Source organism: Protopterus annectens, chromosome 10.part0 (genome assembly GCF_019279795.1).
Source record: "Protopterus annectens isolate FY-2018-M chromosome 10.part0, PAN1.0, whole genome shotgun sequence".
NCBI lineage: Eukaryota > Metazoa > Chordata > Ceratodontiformes > Protopteridae > Protopterus > Protopterus annectens.
The window spans coordinates 1,124,738,830-1,124,762,091 of record NC_056744.1 but is presented as its reverse complement, the minus strand read 5'-3'; the positions used below and the strand labels follow the sequence as shown (position 1 = coordinate 1,124,762,091).

The 23,262-nt window shown below is 39.1% G+C and overlaps 1 protein-coding gene across 1 annotated transcript in view; it reads right to left on the bottom strand.

Annotated features, from left to right (window-relative positions):
- The window catches only part of ST6GALNAC5 (ST6 N-acetylgalactosaminide alpha-2,6-sialyltransferase 5), a 980,118-nt gene that overhangs the window by 153,712 nt on the left and 803,144 nt on the right, over positions 1-23,262 (bottom strand). The window contains exon 4 of the mRNA XM_044085852.1: positions 4,426-4,533. Within this exon, the coding sequence (XP_043941787.1) occupies positions 4,426-4,533 (108 nt within the window). The remainder of the gene's footprint in view (positions 1-4,425; positions 4,534-23,262) is intronic.

The window sequence follows — 23,262 nt, the reverse complement described above, 5'->3', positions numbered from 1 at the left end:
GTCAGCATAGGGCATCTGCTTTAGGCCTGTGATTCTTTTAGTGAGGTATTTCTGAGGCCTTTCCAGTTGTTGCAGATGTCTTGAGAGGTACATACCAAATGGGGCGTTGTATTCTATAATGGGTCTAATGAGGGATGAGTACAGTGGGACAATGACCTCCTTTTTTCTGGATGAAAAGCCCTTCGTGATGAGGTGTGCCACATAGAAGGATTTCCTGACTGTTGTGGCGATATGGTTATCGAAGGTGAGACCACTGTCCACCTGTGTCCCTAAGTCCCTTATCACACTTTCTGTGTTTAGTGTACTGCCACCTATATGGTAATTCATGGATACATGTTTTTGCCCAAAGGGGATAACAATACATTTCTTGGCATTGAGCTTGAGCCCATGGCTCTGGCACCAAGCATCTGTTTCGGTAAGGCCCTTTTGTAGAGTGTTTTAGGTCACCTATATATGTAAGCATTCTAGTTCTTCTTACTTCTTACATATTTTTCATCATTATTTATTATTATTTTTTATAAAGATGCGAATAACAAGTGGTGAGAGGAATGAGTATATACTGTTTCTTGAGCAGATTCAAACGTTTTAAATGCTTCAAATGTTTTAAATGCTTTAAATGCTGAATATCTAGTCTTGCATATCTTTAGATTTACAAAGGTATATACACATATATTCATATATTTATACACTCATATATAAGTATACATTTAGTTCAAAAAGAATAAGTTTTGTATGGAAAACACTTGTGTTGGCTGGTTGTAAAATGTTTTAAATAATATATGTAATTTAATATATGTTTAATGGATTACAATTAAAGGTACTTGCGTATTATCGCAACCAGATTTTTGCGATAATACCGCTTTCTTTCCCGTGGGTAATTTAAACCAGAAATGTATGCAGAATCACACAGGCAATGTTACCTTTTAAAAAAAAACTTTGTTTAGGTAGGAATAACAGTGTAATATTTGAAAAATGAATATTTGTTTGAAGCCGTTCCCAAAAATCATGTCACTCATACTACATTTCCAAATCCTGTTATGTGTTAGGCACGTTCCAAACAGTAAACCAGTGACTGAACAATCCACAAGTATGCTGCCATAAAATATCCACTAAACAGTCCAACAACAGTAAGTAGTATCCACAAGGATAACACCATCTGAATCCAAAAAATAAACCATTATTGTTGACTCCTCCAAAAAAATGATTATTGGACTACCACTTAACAGAACAGCATTGTTGTACAAGTACTTTTATAAAGTGTGCACATACATATTCGCTTACTTATTCTCCTTAACTTCAGTTCTATTCAACAGTTTGCAACAAAAAAATCCAACAATTTACCAAAAAGGATTTGCAGGTCTCCGTGCCTTATTCTCTGAAAAAAGTATTGTACACTTATAAGTAATCCATGTTGCAGGACAGCAGAAGTTCAACCAAACATTTCCCAGGTGTCCATCTTTCATTTTCTGTGGCACGACAGCAGTGTGACCAACTTTACAGTATGTAGTCCAAGATTCACTTCTCCATGTTTGTTGATTTACCTTACCAAATGTAAGGACAAACTAAGTCATACCCACTGAAAACATCAAATTCCACCTTAACTAACTCCCACTTTCTGTTTTTAGGCAAACAAACGTATTACCTCAACCACGAAAATCTGGTTGCGATAATACGCAAGTACCCAATTAAATTACATTTTCACTTTAAATATGTAATGAGTAGGTCACCTGACCTTTTTAGAGCTGTATTTAAATTCACAAATTTTTAAATTTATTTTATCTGAGGAAGTCCAATGATTCAGTTGAATGAAAAGCGCTTAATAATAAAGAAGTGTGTTGAGGAATTTGAACAGCTTGGTGGATTCTTTATTTAACTAACTGTGTTTTAAATTAAATGTACATTAAATGGATTTTTAGGTGTGTTATTAAATAAAAAGTTTTATATATACATGTATCATTACTTAATTTTGTGAACTCTAACTATGGTTGACATCTGTTTATTGAACAAAACACGGTGAAGTACAAAGAGGGTCAACAGGCTGGAAAGATTGCACGATTCTCAAGACTGGGAAATATGCTCTTTCACTGACATTGTGTGACATCAGAGAAAGAATATATAATTAGCAGGGAGTACAGGGGTGCTTTTTGAGTTTTACTTTTGTATGTGCTGAGGTTGTTGTTTGATGCATGCATAACAGCATGGCAATGTTTGTAATGTCAACATCTTCTGATCGATATTGTTAAGGTCAGTGTTTGGGTGTTTCAGCCATAGTCAGTACACACACACACACACACACACACACACACACACACACACACACATAATTTCTTTACTTTAAAACATGATTTTCTGAAAGTTGACATGCCAAAAGGACAAGAAAATGCTTGAAATTCAAAAAGCTGAAAAACTGATTTTTACTTATTTTTTGCAGGGGGGGGGCAAACCCCCTCCCCCAAACTTACATATACCAACTCCATGAGTGCACCAACTCAAAGAAGGGAAAGACTCCCAAAACATGTGAATTATTGCCAATGTATAATTAAAAACTGTCCCAGCAATGACTTCCTATGGCAAATGTCTGGCTTTATACAGTTTGTCTGTCTTGTCTTCATGCCACTGATGCTCAAGTTATTTCACCTTAAGATAGGGTAGGGGAGCCAGATATGAACAGTTGTAGATATAGACATAGATACAGATATAGGTACAGGTATAGCTATAGATATGTATTTCTTTGCTACTGCTGATGGTACAGTAAGGTTTGCAATTTTCCATAAAGTTGTACAAAAATGGAGATTGAATATATAAAAGTAAGGGGATATGGGGCAGACAGTAGAGGGATGATTTACCTCCTCCAAACAATGTCTTTTTTTTCTTTTTTAGCATTTTTAGTTATTTTATTTTATTAATAATCTTCTCAATATAAGAAAATCAATGAATTATAATTTGATTTTGGGTGACTTGGCCAATACAACAGAGAATTTAGTTTATAAAATAAATGAAAGAAAATATACAGTAACTGTACTTTAGTGTGGTGGGCAATTTTGAGAACACCATGCTGTCAGGCTCAAAGACATGAGAGTTACCTTTTGAACAGTAACATTAAATCAAATGTAACAGCAACAATCACCCACACACACACACACACACACACACACACACACACACACACACACACACACACACACACACACACACACACACACACACACACACACACACACCAACAACTCAACTATATCACTAAACGTGCATTAAAATGTAAACAAATATCAGGATTAGAACATAAATTAAACACATTTGACAGCAATAAAAATACACAGAAAACTCTCCTTTAAGTTAATCACCTGATGAGAGACAACAAAGTTATCCAAATTGTGAGAAATAACCTTCTAGAGATATTTAAAGCATACTGCAACTTTACAGACAGAAAGTCAACTAATGTAGGTAAGAATGGGAAATTAATAAATTAAAAATGGAGACTTAAGCTAAAAACAGCAGCTTGCATATGGTAAAATTCGTAATATTTTCCCCACAGACTGCCAGCTGATATATTCAACACTGGTGGCATAAAGTGGTATTGCGGTCTTACAGGAGTGACTATACTTCCACTTTATAAGTATGACACTTAAAAATACAGCACATAAAAGTAGAACACTGCATAAATACAAACACACTGAAATAATGATACACTCATAACTTACAGAAAAATAATGTAGGGAGAGCATGATTGCTTGCATAGATATATTTCAGTTCTTAGAATTGCCATTAAAATGATTCCTCTTGTGAATGTATTAAGACCATTCTGCCTGGAAGACTATATAAATAATTGTAGAGTCCCTTGCTACGGATATTCAAGCCACCTCATCCACATTCATTCACACCAGTCAAATTCTTGTTTGGTGCCAGGCTTGCACAATTACCTATAGCACTGAGCTTAATGTTATAGTTCTGGAGTTCAGTGTGTAATTCCTTAAGCTTACATTTGCCTAATATGGGACTCCGAGTAAGTCACCACCAACCATACCCTGGTCACACACAAAAAAGAGAATTGTGGGCAGTGAGTTTACCCAGTTAACAAATGAATAGCATAAAAAAAAACTTAAAGGAATGGTCTAATCATTGGTATAGCAATAAATTATAATAAAATTTAAAAGGGACTATTTCTTAACAAAACAAACAAAAACATACAAGATACCTGCACAAAAAAATGGAATATACAACTGAATATCAGACAGAAACACAACGGCCATTTTCTAAGCACACTAATACTCTCCATAGTGGGCACTAACAGGAAATAATGGATCTTCTGGATGATAGCCCTCTGTCTCTGGCACTGGGCAGTCCATTCCTCATCCTGCAGATCCTAATATTGTTGTTTACATATAAAACGGTATAATGACAGAGTTGTACAAAATAAAATCTTACCTGCAAAAACTTGGTGACACCATGCCATAGATATTAATTCTGTCACACAACTCAAGTGCAGTAAGCATTGTAAACCAACCAGTGCTAAGCCAAGTGTTGGATACCTTTCTGAAAATGAAATAAAAATACAATGAAATAAATCAATATACACTAACGAAATTCACAGACAAGAGTACTGAAATGTAATATGTTTCACTATCATTTAATACCAAGAAATATATAATACCTATGTTAGCATATACCCATTGCTATTAAATGGACTATCTCTTAATCTTGAACCTTAGTACATATATTGAAGAAATTCAAATGTTTACACAATCTGGATAAACAATGAGGCCAGCTTCTTCCCTTCCTTGTTTCAGACTCCCTTGAGTCCCTCAGTTACACAACTCTCAAATATCCAGAATTTTGCAGAATGTCCAGATTTTTGCCCCATACTTTTGGTCTTTTCCTTATAAGTTTGTATTTTTATGGCAAATCACTGAGGACTGAAGTCACTAAATAATGACATAAAGTTGAGTTTCAGACTTCATATCTTTTAGAAAATGCGCTGTAACATAAATTCTGTTATTCTAACAACATTCTAAGTTTATAAAAGCAATATTTGAAATCTAACCTTATTGTTGGCCTTTTGTCCCCCCATTATTTTAGGCTTTGACCAGATTTCTTGCACTAAGAGGTTAAGAGGTATGCTCAACTATCCTGCATGCCATTTCTCTTCAGTAATCCATTTCAAGTCCTTTCACAATATTCATGGGACATTGTTCTGTATGATTTAAGCCTCCCAACTAGCACTAGTGTTATTGACGTTTTGGCCCTGGCTATACTGTGAGGAGACAGCATTGATGGGTCATCACTGACCTACTATCTTAGTGTTGGATTGGTGACTCTGTTATGAAAACTCCTACTGGTAGAGGAAGTAGGCTCCCAGTGGTAGAGGAAGCTAAGACATACCCTTACCAAGCTCTGAGAAACTGACACTTTAAATAGTTTACAACTCATTTGCTTGAAAGGTTTATACAGTTGTAGAAAGCAGTGACTGAACAACTATGTGAGAATGCACATTTGTACAAATCAGCTGTGGCTGAAATCAAGTTTTGTATAGTGCAGATGTGTAAATGTGTGCAGGAAAAAGAATGCTTGACTGAAAAGGTAGTTGTTATGAAAATGTGCACAGTCACATTATAGCAGTTAGTGTGTATGTGCAAGTGTTCGCTTGTTAGGTTTAGAGTAAGATTTAGATAAGGGGAGAGATTTAATGTTTGCTTGCTTAGTGTCATGTATGTGCTTTTGTCTTTTTGTGTTGTGGTACAGAAAGGAAAAGGGTTTTTAGCACTGTGATGTAAGGTTGGGGTTAGGACCAAGGGTGGGGTCAGGGTTAGCACACATGGAGGGGGGCAGGGGCCATATGGAGGTGGGTATGTTGATCTTGGCAAAGGTTAACATGGAGGTGAGTGGTTTAGTGCCTGGTTTCCATGCAGATATCAACCATAACTACCAACTCCTTAGTGAGGCCATGGAGTCCAGGACTGATGTCATACTAGGTCGCATGAGGCCATGGTGGCACAGGCTGTTGCCATAGCCACCTCCATGTAGAGAACAGTAAATGACACTATCACTGCCCAGCAGTGTTGTGCTTGATCGGGGTGGGTACCTACATATGATGGTCTCATTGCAAAGCCATCATGTGGATCACAGTCTGCTACTACAGGTGGAGCGGTATCTCACTCCATTGTCATACACTGTAGGTAGTGATGACTATCAGCCTCTAGGGTCATGACACTTTCTCAATGTCACCCACACAAATCCTGTTTCCACAGCAGCACAACATCCCTGTCACAAAAGGCCTGGACTCCTGCCATTATAGGTTGATGTAGTAGCCTCAAATTGTAGTATAGTGCTATCCTCTCTCAGTCATAGGCCTGAAGTGCCAGTGTCTCACTGCCAACAGAATGTTTTGCATATCACACATTGTGCTTCTTGCCACATGACCTCTGTGTACATTCCTGATAGCATACTCCACCACCTAGGCTGGGATGTCAACATGTCTCATTGTGTCACTTGGCATGTGTGCAAATGATGACTGTGACCCACTGGGCCCTACACCCAGAGTAATGTACATGGAGATTTCCAATGCACAGGGTGACTTGACTATGCACTGCTCACCATAATGTTTAAGTGACACTGCATGCATTATATTTGTTCTGTGTGAGATCACACTGTTTCTGAGCTGGACTAGAACTCACTACGCTGCCTGTGCTGCCATGTACAGTGCCTGCCATCATCTGGAGAGGGGATGTAGCTGCTGTATGCTGCCTCTTGGTCTCACTATCATTGTCAGATAACTTTGGAGTGCTGGCTGTGATGGGGGCAGCTGTACCAAATCTGAATAGCCCATGGACAGATGGGTGATCTGCTTGCTTCCTAGTGATTATGCTATTTAGCATGCAGTGGGTTACAAACATTTTACAAATGGTGTAGCTCCCCCTCCAGATGTGACCAGGCAGCAGAAGTGATTTCCACACACTGAAAAGGTTCAATGTTTGTGGCTTGCATATGGGTGCTATTTGGTGATACTGTGTGGTTTCCCTGTGTGCTTCATCAACTAGGGCTTTTGTTGGTACCCGAAAACACAGTGACAACACGGAGGGTGAGACATTTGAGCACCTTGTCTTTGGTTATATGAGTGCTTCTTATACTGTCTGTTTGTACCAACTAGGTGGCTCAGTTGAATTTCTGTTTGAAGGAAACAACAATATAAATGACATCTATATCATATGTGGGACTCTCAGGCACTGCTGGGGTGCTTTGTAGATGCAATTGTTCGCAATTAATGTGTGTTGCACACTGGCAGTTGATGGAATGGTATCCCTCCCAGGGGCTTTATTATCACATCTACAATCTGTAGCACCCTTCCAGGGACTTTATTATCACATGTCTACAATCTATAGCATCCAGTGCTTTAGGGAGTTGGGCAATGTCATAGAAGCCACACATGGGTCATGTTTCTCAACTGGTGTGAGGTGAAACAAATATGCTTACATGCATGTGGAGGTAGCATATCAAGAAATATATTGCATAGTCTGCAGGACAGACTAAATGATATACCCAATGAGTCCCTTGATGACTCCTGAATGCCCCTTTGGTAACTGTGGTAAGAGATTTTCACATACCTTAGTGTCCACCAGTATAGAAGATCCACACAGTCTTCTTGATCCTGCTCCAAGGTGATAAATGTCATGCAGCACCCATATACTATATCTGGCTATACAAAAACAGTCTGTCAGCTACTGCTTGGTAAGCTGCTGTTATGAAATCTGTTGCCAGGACCATTTCTGCTGATGCCCTATGCTGCAGTGCCACATCACATTACCAGTTTTGTGGTGCTTATGGTCACAAAGTGCTGATTTAAGAATGCTGCTACTGCTGCTCCAATTCCTAAAGTTTCCATTAGTGGCTTATTCTTTTTATGATATACAACACACTGGGTGACTAATGCATCTAATAACTAGGAATCAAAATCTGCTTTCTAAGGTGCACATTTGCATCTCACTATTCTGTGCTCCTTCATTTGCACCTCATTATACAATCATTTGCATACACCATTGCTTTATTTACATCTACGTAGTGCTAACTGGTACTTTAAATATCTACATGCCTGGGTGTGTCTGGCTCCCACAGAACAGCTGTGCTCCATACTGTACAAGTTTAGTATGAATTCCAGGCAAAGAATCCCAGATGATCAGAGACTTACAGTGTGATAAAGGTATTTAAAACACCAGATTTATAATTTAACATCTTCCTTGATTATGCAATAGGCTTCCTTTGATAATAAGGGGATGTACTAGTATGTTGAAAGTTAATTAGATTAAACTTTGCTCATTTTGAGGACGTTCTGCAACAGTTTATTTGAAAATGAATTAATTTAAAGCCTTTAGGCCATGAACTTCTCTCAGTTATATGTATTCTATAGAAGCTATGTGACTTTAACCCCACTAATCACTGCTACCATCTGGGGGCAGGATCTACAGCAAGGTCACTGTTTCTACTTATTCCAAACTTCACTGGGAGCCAGTGATACACTTGAATCGCTTTATTTTTAATACATATATTTTCACAGGTGCCAGCTGAAAGTATCAGGGCCATAATTTGAATCCTCTGAACATGGAGAACTAAATTGAGAACAGGACAAGTATATACTAATTCCAAGATTATGGTAGTCTGGGCCCTGTGATACAAAGAAATAAAGCCCTGACTGTGATCCACATGACCTGAGTATAATGAACTGCTTAGGTGCTCAAAGACCTGGGCAACATACTGTGGGAATACACAACCAAAGTCAGCTTTCTAATATTGGGTAGAGAGAATGGTGGTCCCATTTTCACCATCAAGCAAGGAAAGACATGCAAGGCACTAAAGCATGCTCAGGGCAGGGAACATGAGGGTGGCTCTATCCAGCTGGTAATGCTGTGTGGATTGATGCATGGCCAGACTAGGAGAGGGTACATCACAGTGATGGGGCTTCTCGCATCCGACTCCAGGGGGTAGGGTTACGGCTATAAGCAGAAAAGCCCTGTTAGCTGCCCAAGTGGTGACCTCTGTGATTGAGCTCTCACTTCATAGGGAATGAATAAGATGGTAACAGCTCTCTCATGCAGTGAGGAATTAAGTGACTTATAGATCACAATGAAGACTGATAGTCATCAGGAAGAAGCGACCCAAAAATAAAGTAAAAAAATACTGAGATTGTACTACCATGCAATATTTTCCCTACTCTGACATACAGTGATCTTGGAATGATTACACATAAGTAACAGGGATGTCTGTACAGCAAAAAGACTTTCAAAAGGCAAGAGCAAGTTTTGGAATTTGTACTTTTTTAGTCAGACTCTGACTTTAAGCTTATTTTTGTTATGTGCTGCACTTCTGATTGGATGTCATATTTCATAAAACAGCAACCCAAACATTTTTGTACCTATGCTATAGCTCACTGATGCAGCACTGGACATGGAGCTGGTCATGTGATTATCTGGTTTCTGACCATACATTAATGCCTAGATATGTGGATCATGGAAGTAACCAGTCTGGGATGTCGACAAAAATCAGCATTTAGAGTCAGACAGCCAGGGTAGGAGTTGCACTTACCACTGAAGTGCATTAGCATTGAAGATAGTAAAATTAGTTTGCCTACTAGAGCAACATATGAAGATGGATTTCTTTTTCAATTATCCAAGTGGTGTGTGTAAAACCCTGGCTGGTTATCTGCTGCCCTGTGCAGTTCCCCCAGAACTCATGAAAAGTAGGGTTTCCTCAATGTTGGGGATGAAATAAATCTAATCTTCTATTCTGAAACTGTATCATACTGCTTACTACAAATGTAACAAGCAGCTTGCTACTGTTAAATTACCACAGACTAAGAGTTTCAGTGCTTCAACTGTAAACTAAAACTCGGTATTCATTTCAGAATGCTGTACTGCACTTCTGCACCACTGGCATTTGCTGATATTGCCCCATAGCATCTTGTACCCAGGGCAGCTATTCCATTTGCCCCACCCTGGTTACACCTGTGTGTGTGTGTGTGTGTGTGTGTGTGTGTGTGTGTGTGTGTGTGTGCGCGCGCACACGCGTGCGTGTTTGTGTTTTTTGAGGAGTGTAAGAATATTCAGTGTGTTTTAGTACATATGTTTTTCGCTCTGCTTGAGGAGACTTTGTAGCCTTGGTACAAGCCATGGCATGCACTTTATACAAAGCTGACTTGCCTTCAGTGATCACTGATATCAAAATCTCAGAACTTCTGTTTCCTTCCCTTTCTTTTTCTTCAGTGGCTTTTACTGCATTTTCAGTCACAGTTACCTGCTTGAGGTTTACTTCCTGTCCTTTTCTATTAGCAGATCAAATCCCTTCATGCTCTGCATCCTCACCCATGACCCTCCTTCCTTTCCTTCTTCTTCCTTTCATGTCTTCTGTCATTCTCTCACCAAACTATTCTTTGCTGACTGTGAGAATGACACATTTTCTCCAGTATTTTAAGATTCTTTCCCATGTTTTGGTTTTATAACTCTATCTCATTGCTGTTTCTAAAAGCCTATCTTTGCTATTTCCCTAATAGAGCTCCGTCCCAAGCATGCCTCTTCTCCTTTCTTTTAGTCTCCAGCAGGGGAGCCCATAAGTTTGCAATCCCAATCCATCTTACTTTGCACTACCCTACAGAGAGAGAGAGAGCGAGAGAGAGAGAGACACACACACACACACACACACACACACACACACACACACACACACACACTCACACACACACACACACACACACACACACACACAGACGCACACACACGCACATATACACAAACTCACACATGCGTACATCCTTGCACACATACATGCATTCACTTACACAGACATGCACATGTGCAGACACACTTGCCCACATGCACAAACTTGCACTCACACACACATGCATATATGCGCATGTGCACATGCATGAATACACACACACACCCACACACACACACACACACACATATGTGAATACACACTTGCCAACATACATGCAAACATACACGCACATGCAAGCACACATGTACACACACACACACACACACACACACACACACACACACACACACACACACACACACACACACACACACTGTTGTGCTCTCTGCATTCCTGTTGGCTATTTCTTCCTGTAGTGAGGTTAAACAATTGCCAACCAGATACATCTTCCTCTTCACAATTTCTTGAATGACACACTTCCCCTAGACCTCTGTATGTATCTATATTTTTCCTCTACCATGCCTTTGACTCTGTGTCTGCCATGGAACTCTGCACTGAGTATTGTCTTTTCTTATAAAATTAGGTTTTCTCAGGTAATAAATGCCTCAGTTCTCTATCTCTTTCCAAAAACCTGCTGCTCATTTCCTTTTTTTCACAACTTTATATCAAGAGTGCAGTCGCAATGAAAACATACAATCCCACAAACTAATCCTTCACTGCAGTAACACTGGATTATAATGGGTAAATTAAAAGTTATCTCTACTGTTAAGCACTGTAAATCAGACCATTTCAGTTTCAAATCAGCTTATATGTTTTCTTTACAAAAAATAGTCTGTGTAAATTTGAACTGCGTCTGGGATTAATATTTTAGTGTTGCGCAGTGAAGTGCCACTAGATCAGGCAGCCATTTAAAGAATATTGCATAAAAATATGTTACAACTATTGATTTCAGATTCTTAGCTACAGTGGCCTGAGGTGCCACCGACTCTACTCTTAATTACGTTATTGATCACTGGGAATATAAAATGCAGTTTGCATTGCTTTCATTGCTGCTGTGTATGTGTTCCATAATGCATTTTTAGTAGTCATTTGAGAACACAGTATACAACTTCACGGTGTTTATGACACTGCTGCCTTTGCCCTAAGCTATTAGGGCCATGTGTTTCTCTGAAACCGAGAATGACGTCAGCAGATTCTAATCATAATTTTCCTCTGGATAATTGCAAACAGATGAAAACACTTTTGATATAAATTAATGGCTTCACCAAGATAATGTACATTATATTGGCCTGTTGAAGGAAAAAAGGAAGTGAGACTGAAATAAATGGAAGAAGTGTATAGTTATCTACCTCCACAACACTGTAACTTTAAATTTCATGGATTAACACAAGATTGCTTTCATCTGTAAAGATTTTCAACATGCACTTTTCAGCCTTAGCAGACATTTTTCTGATACCCCTTGGTCTGACCATCTATATACATCTGCTTATTTATCTAGCTATGCAAATAATTTTGTAATTGGTAACTTTTATTAACTGTATCCTCCTTCTGATTTAGAAGCTCATCTCTTCAGCCTTTTGTTTTTCTGCTGTGATCCCAAATACTGAGCTATGTGTTTACCTCTGAAATCATTCCAGCATAATAATAAATTTGAATGTATATCACAGGCACTGATGTGGGCACATAGTAGAATTTATTCAAAAAGCAATTTCTACTGAATGCCTTGCAAAGGCCTTCTGTTTCATGAAAGCAGTTTTAATCTAATTTATATGTATTCTGATCAGCAAAGAACTGCATGTTACTGGCTATCTTAAAATGTTTCATTGACGGTGTGAGGAAAAAATGCAAAATGCAATAGATAGCTGCACCAGCAGTTTACGTCATCAATAAACTCCACACTTTATGAAAGTCAAGAAGTTTCTGAAAAAAATGAGGAAATTATGTTACTATGCCAGACTGACATCATTGCATGCACTTAAATTATTATCATTTTGCATGTCTACAGATTAGACAATGAGACAAAATAAAGAGATGTGCTTGGGATTTTTTTTTGAGAATGCACTTTTCACCCTTCAGACATACTACAGACAATTAGCTCATGGTTTAGGTTCTAAAAGCCCTAGGACAGTATGACAGAGCCTGACTCTTGAGTGGTAGTGATACCCTTAAGGATACAGTGATCCACACTCTGACATTATCATACAGATAATGAGATGGGAACAGCATTGTGGCTCTGACAGGGAACCTTGTGTGCCAAAATGGAGTCAGATGAGGTAGTGCAGCTATCATTACAGACTACTGATCCTGCCCTGAATGACCCATGCTCTTTGATAGTGTGATACACTGACAGCGTACAATGTTACCAATTCACATGATGTATGGAGGGTGAGAAACGAGAGTCTTTGAAGTTGTTGCCAGCATTAGGGTTGTATTTACAATACAATGATATGACTGGTATGCCTTGTGGATCGAAGATTAAATGGCAAGGCTGCAGCATGCATGAGACAAGAAACAAGTAAGAGTGTGTTCAGCATGTTTTTGGAGAAACCAGTATGTATATGTCCAAGAAGGGGAATGGAGGGGTGAAGTGTACCCATATTATATATGTAGATAGAGGTGGGGAAGGCAGGCAAGTATCACAGTGATCTAGGAGTAGCCTTGGTGAGAACACACAAAACAGACAGTACATAAAACAGTGAGTGAGCATGGGGAAGGAAAGAAAGAAAAACAATGTTAACTGCCTCCCTGTAGCTATGCCCATTTATTTAAGTGAATATGAGAAACAAAAGCACAGAGGAGTAAAACTACGTGTAAAAATGTTACGGGAACAGAGCTAATGCACTTCATATAGCTAGGCCAAAATACAAAGGTCCAGCAAACTCACATTGCAAATCTCCTCTAACTCCATAAGTGAGACAGCTGTTGCCAATGAACTTGTAAAGAATAAGAGAATGAAGCATGAATCCCTGTCTTATACTATCAAATCCTGGTGCTTAATAAGGCGCAGAGTGCTTGTGCAGGGGTCATTAACACTGGAAGTATACTCTTATCTGACAATAAACAATAATATATTGGAGTGACTTTTTCTGCTTAAAATGCTGCCATAGCCAAGCAATAGATAAAAATTACTATAGCATATGCAAAAGAGGAAAGCACTATTTTTTTGGAAAAAAGTAAAAAACAAAAAAACAAAAAACAAAAAAACAGTCTAACTGTTTCTGACAGCCCGAGTCATGTGCACACGCTTGCACAAACAAACAAACACACACACACACACACACACACACACACACACACACACACACACACACACACACACACACACTACTGTTGTTGTTTACAAGCAGGGCAGTATCAGTGTCATATAGATGCAAAACTGTAAAACACATCATAGTCAGCAGCCATGACATGATGTATTTAGTTGTCATGCTAAATAGTCACATGCAATGTAAATGTCCCAGCTAAAATCATTTTTATTAATGCATTTATTGCCCTACTTTATATCATCAAGAAACATTATATTTATTATATGTAAATGTGAGGGGAAGCCTGCAGTAGTTATGAGTCAATTTACTAATTTAATTTTTTGATAGTTCCTTTTTAGTTTATGCTATATGTGCCTCCATCACACGCACAAGATAGTTTATTTAAAGGTAGGGTTACAACATCGTGATCTTCCAGCAGCAATACATGCAGCTATGAGAGGAAGTATTTAACAGATTATATAATTTATTTGCATTTGCTGATCAAATAAATGCAATTAACACCATCTACCTCATTTACTCAAGGGAGACCTGAATTAGCATTTCTACTGACCAGAGGAAATCTGACTAGGATTCTAGAGAAAACCAAATTATGTGACCGAATGTATGAAAATGAGGACTTTCATATGCAAAGTTTGAGATCTCTGTGTCCTGGACTGTTCTCTTCTATTCTCTGTGGTATGTTGATCTCAGAGTTAGTATACATAATTAGTTTGAGATAAGGGACTGCACCCCCCAACAGTATGGGTACAGAAAAAAAAAACTGCCCAATTACAAAAAAAAAAAAAAATCATTAACTTTTTTTGGTATGGAATGTTTGCACCTCTTACAGTCTGCACACATCCTTGCATTCCAGAGCATTTTCTGAAAAATCAGCTTAAAAACATAAGATAATTAATGTTTTTCTACTGCAGAACATCCTAGATTAACAATCTTGGTGTCATTTTATTAATAAATCCTTGCCCTTTCTAATTCTGCCTATTATAAGCTAGTAAGGCTGGTAAAAAGCTGGTAAAAAGTCAGAGCAAAGAAAGATCTGGATGTCATTATGAGCTATAGGTGTTAACTGAAGTATACAAAAAAGGTGCTATAGGGCTGGAATGACTTTAAAGAGAGCTGTTATTGTCAGCATTTAATATTCTTCTCTGGTTTCACGGTATTTTTTGTTATTCCAAAACTCCAAATGACCTAGACAGAGATCGGTTTCTTACTCTCTCACAATAGAGATATCCTAGTTTTCTGCTATCATATTAACCAATTTAAGGTATTATAGCAATAACCCATGCCTGGGTGTGGGTAATGCAGGATTTACCCACGGTTGGCGTGGTTTCGCCCGAGGGACCAAAGAAAGACAACCGTTGGTAAATCCCGCATTACCCACACCCAGAAGTGGGTTATTGCTATTATACTATGACATTATTTAAGAAAATAAATAATTCCTTTTCTTAAATAATGGCATTGTATAATGCCTCTTTGCTACCCTTCCGCAGCTGTCTGGTATCCGCGGCAGTTCTGATGTACTGCGCATGCCTACGCAGTACATCAGAGCTGTGGCCAAAAGCAACGGAGAAAGCAAGATCTTCGTTGCTTTTTACTGTTTTGCTATGTTAAATGGGTTTAACATAGTGAGACAGCTTTAAAATAAGCAACAGACATCTCCGTTGCTTTTTTTAAACCTGTGTCGCTATGTTAAAGAAAGCAAGATCTCCGTTGCTTTTTTTTAGTGTTTCGCTATATTAAATGAGTTTAACATAGAAAGACAGTTTTAAAATAAGCAACGGAGATGTCCGTTGCTTATTTTAAAACTGTCTCGCTATGTTAAACTCATTTAACATAGCAACACTAAAAAGCAACGGAGATCTTGCTTTCTCCGCTTTTTTTTTAAACCTGTATCGCTATGTTAAATGGGTTTAACATAGCGAGACAGCTTTAAAATAAGCAACGGAGATCTCCGTTGCTTTTTTTAAACCTGTGCCGCTATGTTAAACTCTTTTAACATAGTGAGACAGTGTTTTAAAAGAGACTTATACTAATGGAAAAAGGCGGCGACGGACCTTTTCCATTAGTATAACCCGATTTACAACGGGCACGCTGGCCAATCAGCGTGCACATTTAATGGAGGGTCATGGTATAATACTAGATTGTACACTCTTGTTCTTAACTAATGCAGTTTGCTATCATATAGGGTGAAGTGTATTTTGCTGTTTACTGCTACTTGCACATCCTATAGGCAGCTTAATGTGCACCCTACTCCAAATACAGACCCATTCCGGTAGGTGCAACTCCACTAATCTTAAAAGCCTTGAAGACATTTAGGTATTTTCTTTTTGAAGTATGCTCTAGGGATACGTGCCTTCCTCCACTGATAGGGCGGATTTTTGTTATCTACTGCCTCAGTTTCGAGTCTCGTGAGGAGTTAACACACTAGCACAGATGTTTACTGCTTCTATTGGCAGGCTACCACCTGTCTCGGAACATGGGCTGGGAGATTGTTTAACAATACTAGCATCTCTCTTGCCCCCCCCCCTCCGGTTTCCTCCCAAAGACATGCTGTAGGTGAATTGGACACTCTAAATTGGCACTAGATGTGAGTGCATGCATGTGTGTGCCTTCTGTGGAAGGTTGGGCACCGGGCTGGCAACTCGACACTGTAAAACTCCACTGCCAATCATGAGCAGACAGGTGATCCGCTGTGGCGACCCCTAACCAGGAAAAGACAAAAGTAGAAGCCTAATAGACAGCAATATGAATATCACCTAAAACTAAAAAAAACTACATTCTTACGTCTGGTGTTCCTACTTATTTCACAAAATGAAAGAATTGGGGCGCTTCAAATAGTATGACTTAAATGGGCTAGCAGCATTTTCTTAAACTCCTAGCAACTAAGAAAGGAGATATGATAATCTACTTTGGAAGGAGTTGTAAGATAAATGACATTTTCTGTATCATTGTTTTACACCTTCTTGGACCAACATAACAGTAAGTGCTCTGGATGAGGTCAATATTCAGCAAACCTCTAAGATAAAAATGGTCCTACAACAGTTACCAGAGTATGACTGTTTCTGTTTAACAATCTGGTGTATATTGTTCATAACACAGAGGACTATTCACCTGGTGGTGTAGACCTTGGTTCTAGATGATTGTCACTAGTGAAGTGACACCCCTACCCCATGTGCAAAAATGGGAAAGGGGGCTTATGGATGGGTAGATAGAGGATTATGTTTGGGTCTTCAATGATAACCAACTTATGTGTTTGACACATGGATTCCCAGAAATTCACCTCAGCAGTGAAGCACAAATTATGAATCTTGGCATCATAACAGAAGGTTATGACTGGAGACTCAATCATAATCCTTAGTACTACATGTGCTCAGAGCTTTATTTGTTCAATGTATTACCAGTAAAAGAAAAAGAGAAAATGTAGGGGAGCTAAATGCTTTACTGGTTTTAATTTAGTACAGCACATTGGAAGCATTGTTAAACAGCCTGCAACAAGCCTTTCAACTTCTTTGCTTAGGAATTTTGGACAAATCCAAAAATAATGGAGGAATAAAGGATCAGAATCAGGAACAGTTTTAAATATTGCCCTAATTCATTTAAAAAGTGAATAGAACATAGAACAGCAAGGTTTACATCATTGTGCATTGAACAATAAGTATGAAACTATAATGGCAGGTATTAACTGGCTACAGTCCTTAGTATTTTATCAAAAGTTTTATAACAGATAAGGAAAAAAATATGAGGCAAAATCAGAAATGTTCTGCATAATCAGGTACAGCAGGCAGAAAGAAAACATCTTCTGGAAGAAGGTAAATAGCTTTCTAAAGCTGTTGACTACTACTTACTGCCACATTTTCTGTATACAAGTGTAGCAAAGTGAAGTTCTGACAGCTTTTAAAAGCTGTTTACTTTCTACTGCTATTGTTCACCAGCCAGCACTACCTGCTGTTAGCTCCTAGCATGAGACCTGATCTTAACAATGCTTATGGTGTCCTCAACTAAGGTTTTTGTTAAGCACCCCTAAGTGCCATTCAGATTGTGTAACATGATGCCAAAAGATTCCTCAATTTTATCAATGCAAATGCCTTGGAACAGCTAGTTGATACCCCCACAAAAGGTGATAATATCATGGACTTGGTATTAACCAACATGAGTTACTGCATCATCCCTACAGTATCATCCTCCCTGGTAAGATCTGATCATAAAGCGAGCACTTTCAAAGTCACCATCTCCCCTGACTCCCCCCCTCTAACTATGGTCAAATAAAAAAATCCAAAGCTGATTACAACCTGAGGGATGGTATAAACAGCTTCTCAGCTCACTCCCCTTCTGCAGGAACTGGCACCAATGTCCAAATCTACATCAAAGTACTATACGAGCATTTATATAGATACATGGTATCAGGAATACCGGATAGGACAAAATCATCCTCCACATAGAAGAGTAACCCTGTCTGGTGGACATAGGCAATAAATAAACTATATAACAAAAGGAAGAGATTGCTGTACAGCATGAAGAAGGAGCAGATGCCCAATTGGAAGCAATCTCTCCTTAACCTGAACAAGCAAATAAGAGCACTAGTGAAATCCTCTAAAGCCAACTTCGAGTCCAAATTGGCCACATCTACTAGAGACAATCATAAGGCCTTTTTCACATACGTCCAGTCTCAAAGGAAGCACCCAGATCTGTTCAGAACTGGTGGTCAAGGACACCACATACACAAATGCTGTAGATATAGCCAACCTACTGGCTGACAGATTCAGTGAAAACTTCACCCCCCCGTTCCCCCCATCAGTAAATCAGGACATCCCCAGTACCTGCCCCCCACCCCTTATGTCTAGGAAACAGGTCATCACTGTCCCCTCAAAGGCATAAAATACAGCCTCCATGGGACCCAATCACATCACAGGCTGCAGCCTACAGGAACTCGGGCATGAACTTGCAGCACCATTTGGCACTCTGTTCAACCAAAGCCCGAGTACTGGCTTTGTTCCAGCCAAGTGGAGGACAGCCACTGTCAGACCTTTACACAAAGGTAGAGCATCCACCAATCCAGGAAATTATAGAGCTATCAGCCTAACTAGCCTGATTTGTATGGCCATGGAATGGATTATCATGGACCTCATTAACAGGGACAATGGCAACCTCCAAACAGTCGACCCCACACAGTCTGGCTTTATCAAAGGGAGGTCATGTCTGTTAATTCTGGTCAACTTCTTTGAGACAGTCACCAAAGCCATGGATGAGGGAAAGACAGTGCACACTGCCTACCTTGACCTGGCTAAAGCATTTGACACCATTCCCCACTTGGGCATAATAGATAAACTCTCTCAACTAGGCATCAATCCATATGTTACCAGATGGGTAGCAAACTGGCTCACTGATAAAACCCACCTAATCAAAATAGGGGAAGCCACCTCAAGCAGTAGACCTGTAATGAGTGGCATACCCCAGGGATCGGTCTTGGGGCCTCTGTTATTCGGGATATACTTCTCTGAGGTGCAGTCCAAAACCAGTGGGGTATAGCTGACCAAGTCTGCATGTGACTGCCAGCTGGGCACTGTCATCAATTCCCCAAGTGATGTGGATGTCCCTCAAGAAGTTCTCACCCAAACAAATGACTGGTGCCAGAAACATGGGCTCAAGCTGAATGCCAAAAAATGCACCATCATCTCCTTTGGGGAGAATGATTTCCCCACATATTATCACATTACTAACAATGTCCTAAGCACACAAACAGTCATGAGGGATTTGGGCACCCAGATTGATAGCAACCTGACTTTTGACCACCATGTTGCTTCTGCTGTACAGAAATCTTTCTACATGGCTCACCTCATAAGTAAGGGTATCTCATCCAAGGACAAGGAGGTCATAACATCCCTGTATTATTCCCTTATAAGGCCAATTATTAAGTATAATGCCTCCTTCAGCATGTATCTCACAAAGCACATGTAGGAGCTGGAGAGACCACAACGGTTCCTCATCAGGAGAATCCAGAGCCTCAAGCATCTACCCTAAACAGATAAGCTAAAATCCCTGTTCCTGTACTCAATTGCATACAGACTCCTCAGAGGTGACCTCTGTCTGGCATATAAAGCAATCTCAGACCCTGCCTTGATGGGACTGCTGCACACCTGCAAGTCAAGCTCCACTCAATTAACCTGCATGTGCAATCTCAACCTGGTCAATGACATCAATAGAACTTGTTGGTGGGACAGATGTGTGTCCCGAAGACTCCCCCATCTGTTTTATAGACTCCCTCTCCACGTCAAGCAGAGTACCTCATTATCCCTTTTTAAGTGCAACCTGGATAACTGGATGGGAAACAGAAAATGCATCCCTCTGGATTCCACCTGTGTCCCTGCTGTACAGGGTCTTTGTGTGCTGACTTGTCTAAACATGGGCAAAACTCTTGGCTAGGCATATAAGAGCCTCAGGGCTAACAGCATAGTAACTTCCTATGATTTTATGGTCTATGGAAGATGACTTCTTGTTTTTTCAAAGCAATTTTGTACCTCTAAATGATAAATTAGTAGCAGTTCTCTTTCAGTATTTTCATTAGTTTCCATTTCTGCAGAAGTTAGTTTTACAACCTTGGTTTTATGCTTCATTATCTTAGAATTAGATGAGCTTGGAAGTTCTTCTGTGATGTTTATAACACAAGTTCAGGAACTGAGTAGGGCACTACCAACTCCTTCCCTTCCTTCATACCTTCATCTCCTCCACCTCTGCTTGTTATACCTTTCATTCTCTTCACCTGCATTTTCATTATGCATAAGCCCATATCAGCTTCAATCACTCTATTTCATCGGGAAACATCTGGACCACCAATAGCCCCTGTTAGCTATCTTGTCATGTATTGTATCAACACACACTGCAGGTACCAAGGGGTAACTCTTTGCATCCAAAAGTTCATAATTGTATATATTTTAAAAGTATTGTTTTTTTATGCCATAAACTTTTGATTATACATACTGATCTCAGGCTGTACTTGGAAAATGATTCTGCAAATCTTAACTTATCTCTTTGTTTTGCTGTTTGCCTCATATCTATTACATGTGTGGTACTTACTGAAAATTCCTTGAAAGCATTTGCAATTTGTGATTGTATTTTTTTTATTGTCTTGAATTAGACTCTGTGTTCTGAGCTTGAAAATGGTCCACTTGGATCAGTGCTCTACCCTGGTCAACCAACAAACAAACTAATTAATTAGCTAACTAACTAAACTTTATAATTTTTGTAATTTGTATTAGCCTGTCATTATAATTTTGGCAGCTTTCATTAACTTGGGAGCAGACTGAAAATCAAAATTTGCTTGCAGCTAAGGACTGATTGGACCAAGTATGGTCCCCCCTTATCCTGTTTAACTGATAAGCAGCAACTTCTTGTTAACCAATATCCTTTTTTTTCTTATACAATTGAACAGACTCACTATGTGCTTTATGTGCTTACTGTTTACATTCTGGAATTCCATCACTTTCTACCCATCCTTCCTTCCTTCTATCCATCCATCATTGCATCTTGAATTTCACTTTATCTATTGCAAAGTCATGAGGAGCCACAACATATCCATTCAAGCAGGGTATATAAGGCAGGAAGAATTCAGGAATGAGAAGCCAGTCCATCACAGGACACAGCCTTTGCTTAAGAATTCTGGGTAAATTCAGCAATTACGAAGGGACAAAGGATCAGAATCAGGAACAGTTTTTAAATATTGTTCATAGGTTCATAGTTGTCTTCTAGGCTAATAGCCCTGCGGCCTATGTAAGCCTAGCCAATAAGAATCCCTAGTATCATGTCAACAGACGTTAGTTCCCATTGCCTTTGCCTAGCAGGGCAGCTGAGGTGATCCCCAGGGTGACCTTTCTATTTCCCAACCACTCGTCAAGATTTCTTTTGAAGAGGGCCAGAAGAGAGATCTGCTTGATGTAGATGGGGAGCCTGTTCCAGAGCATGGGCAGTCTCTGGGTAAAGAACCTATCCCTCCAGCATGTTCTATTTAATGTAGTTACAAGACTGAGGTCCCTGGAGCATGTGGCACAGTGGGATTTTTATTTTTAGATGTAGCATGCTAGCAGCTCTGGGTCAGACATGGCTTTGTAGGTTAAGCAGAGATCACCTCTAAGGAGGCGATATGAGACTGAGTATAGCTGGAGTCTTTTGAGTTTGTCAGTATAGGGCATGCGTTTAAGGCCTAGAATCCTTTTGGTGAGGTATTTTTGTGGCCTTTCCAGCTGTTGCATGTGTCTAGTGAGGTAAATGCCAAAAGGGGCACTGTATTCTATAATAGGTCTAATGAGGGATGAGTAGAGAGGGACGATGACTCTTTCTTCCTAGATGAGAAACCCTTTGTGATGAGATGTGCCACATAAAAGAATTTTCTAATCACAGTGGTGATGTGGTTGTCAAAGGAGAGGTTGCTATCAACCTGTGTTCCCAGATCTCTTATTATACCTTCCGAGTTAAGAGGAAAACCGTTGATGTGGTAAGTTCATGGGCACAGAGTTTTTCCCAAAGGAAATAACAACCCACTTTATGGCATTTAGTTTAAGGCTGTGGTTCAGACACCAGTCAATGGTGTCAATGAGGCCCCTTTGTAGGATGTCTACGTCAGTAGGGGATTCTATAATGGCTCCCAGTTTGCAATCATCTGCAAACTTGGTCAGCCAGAGTCCTTTTGTATTGGCTTGTAGTTCTGAGAAGTAGATGCCCAACAGAAGGGGACCCAGTAATATGAAAAACACCAAGTTCACGAAAACCAGAATAAATTTCAGAAAACAAAACGTGAAAGAAAGACCAAATAATGACTGTCCACACAGATAAAAAGTTAAGCGCTTTCTTTCATTTTAATCACAACGAACTTCTTCAGAGCTGACAAGTAAACTAATTAGTCAGGTTTAAATACAAAATTTGGTTAATAAATAAACCAATCAAATGTCCAGTCATCTAATTATTAATTAATACATACCATTTTCTTAAAAGCAAAAATATAAAATGTGAAATATAACACTTGACATATGTACAGAAAGCATATAGCACATACAAATGTGTGCTTACTATAAAAATGTTTCTCAAATAAACCATTTAATAGTATACTCTATTATTTAAAAGACATTTATTTATTTATTTATTTTACATTTGTTAACCAGGTTAGTCTAGCTGAGCTTTTGACTAATTTTCAGTAGAGACCCAGGGAGAAAAGCTCCTCTGGACTAGAAAACAATTTATAAAATTTTAGTAACATAGTAGTATCAATCAGCTATAGGATCTTACAAGCAGAGGCCTGGAGAGAAAAAAA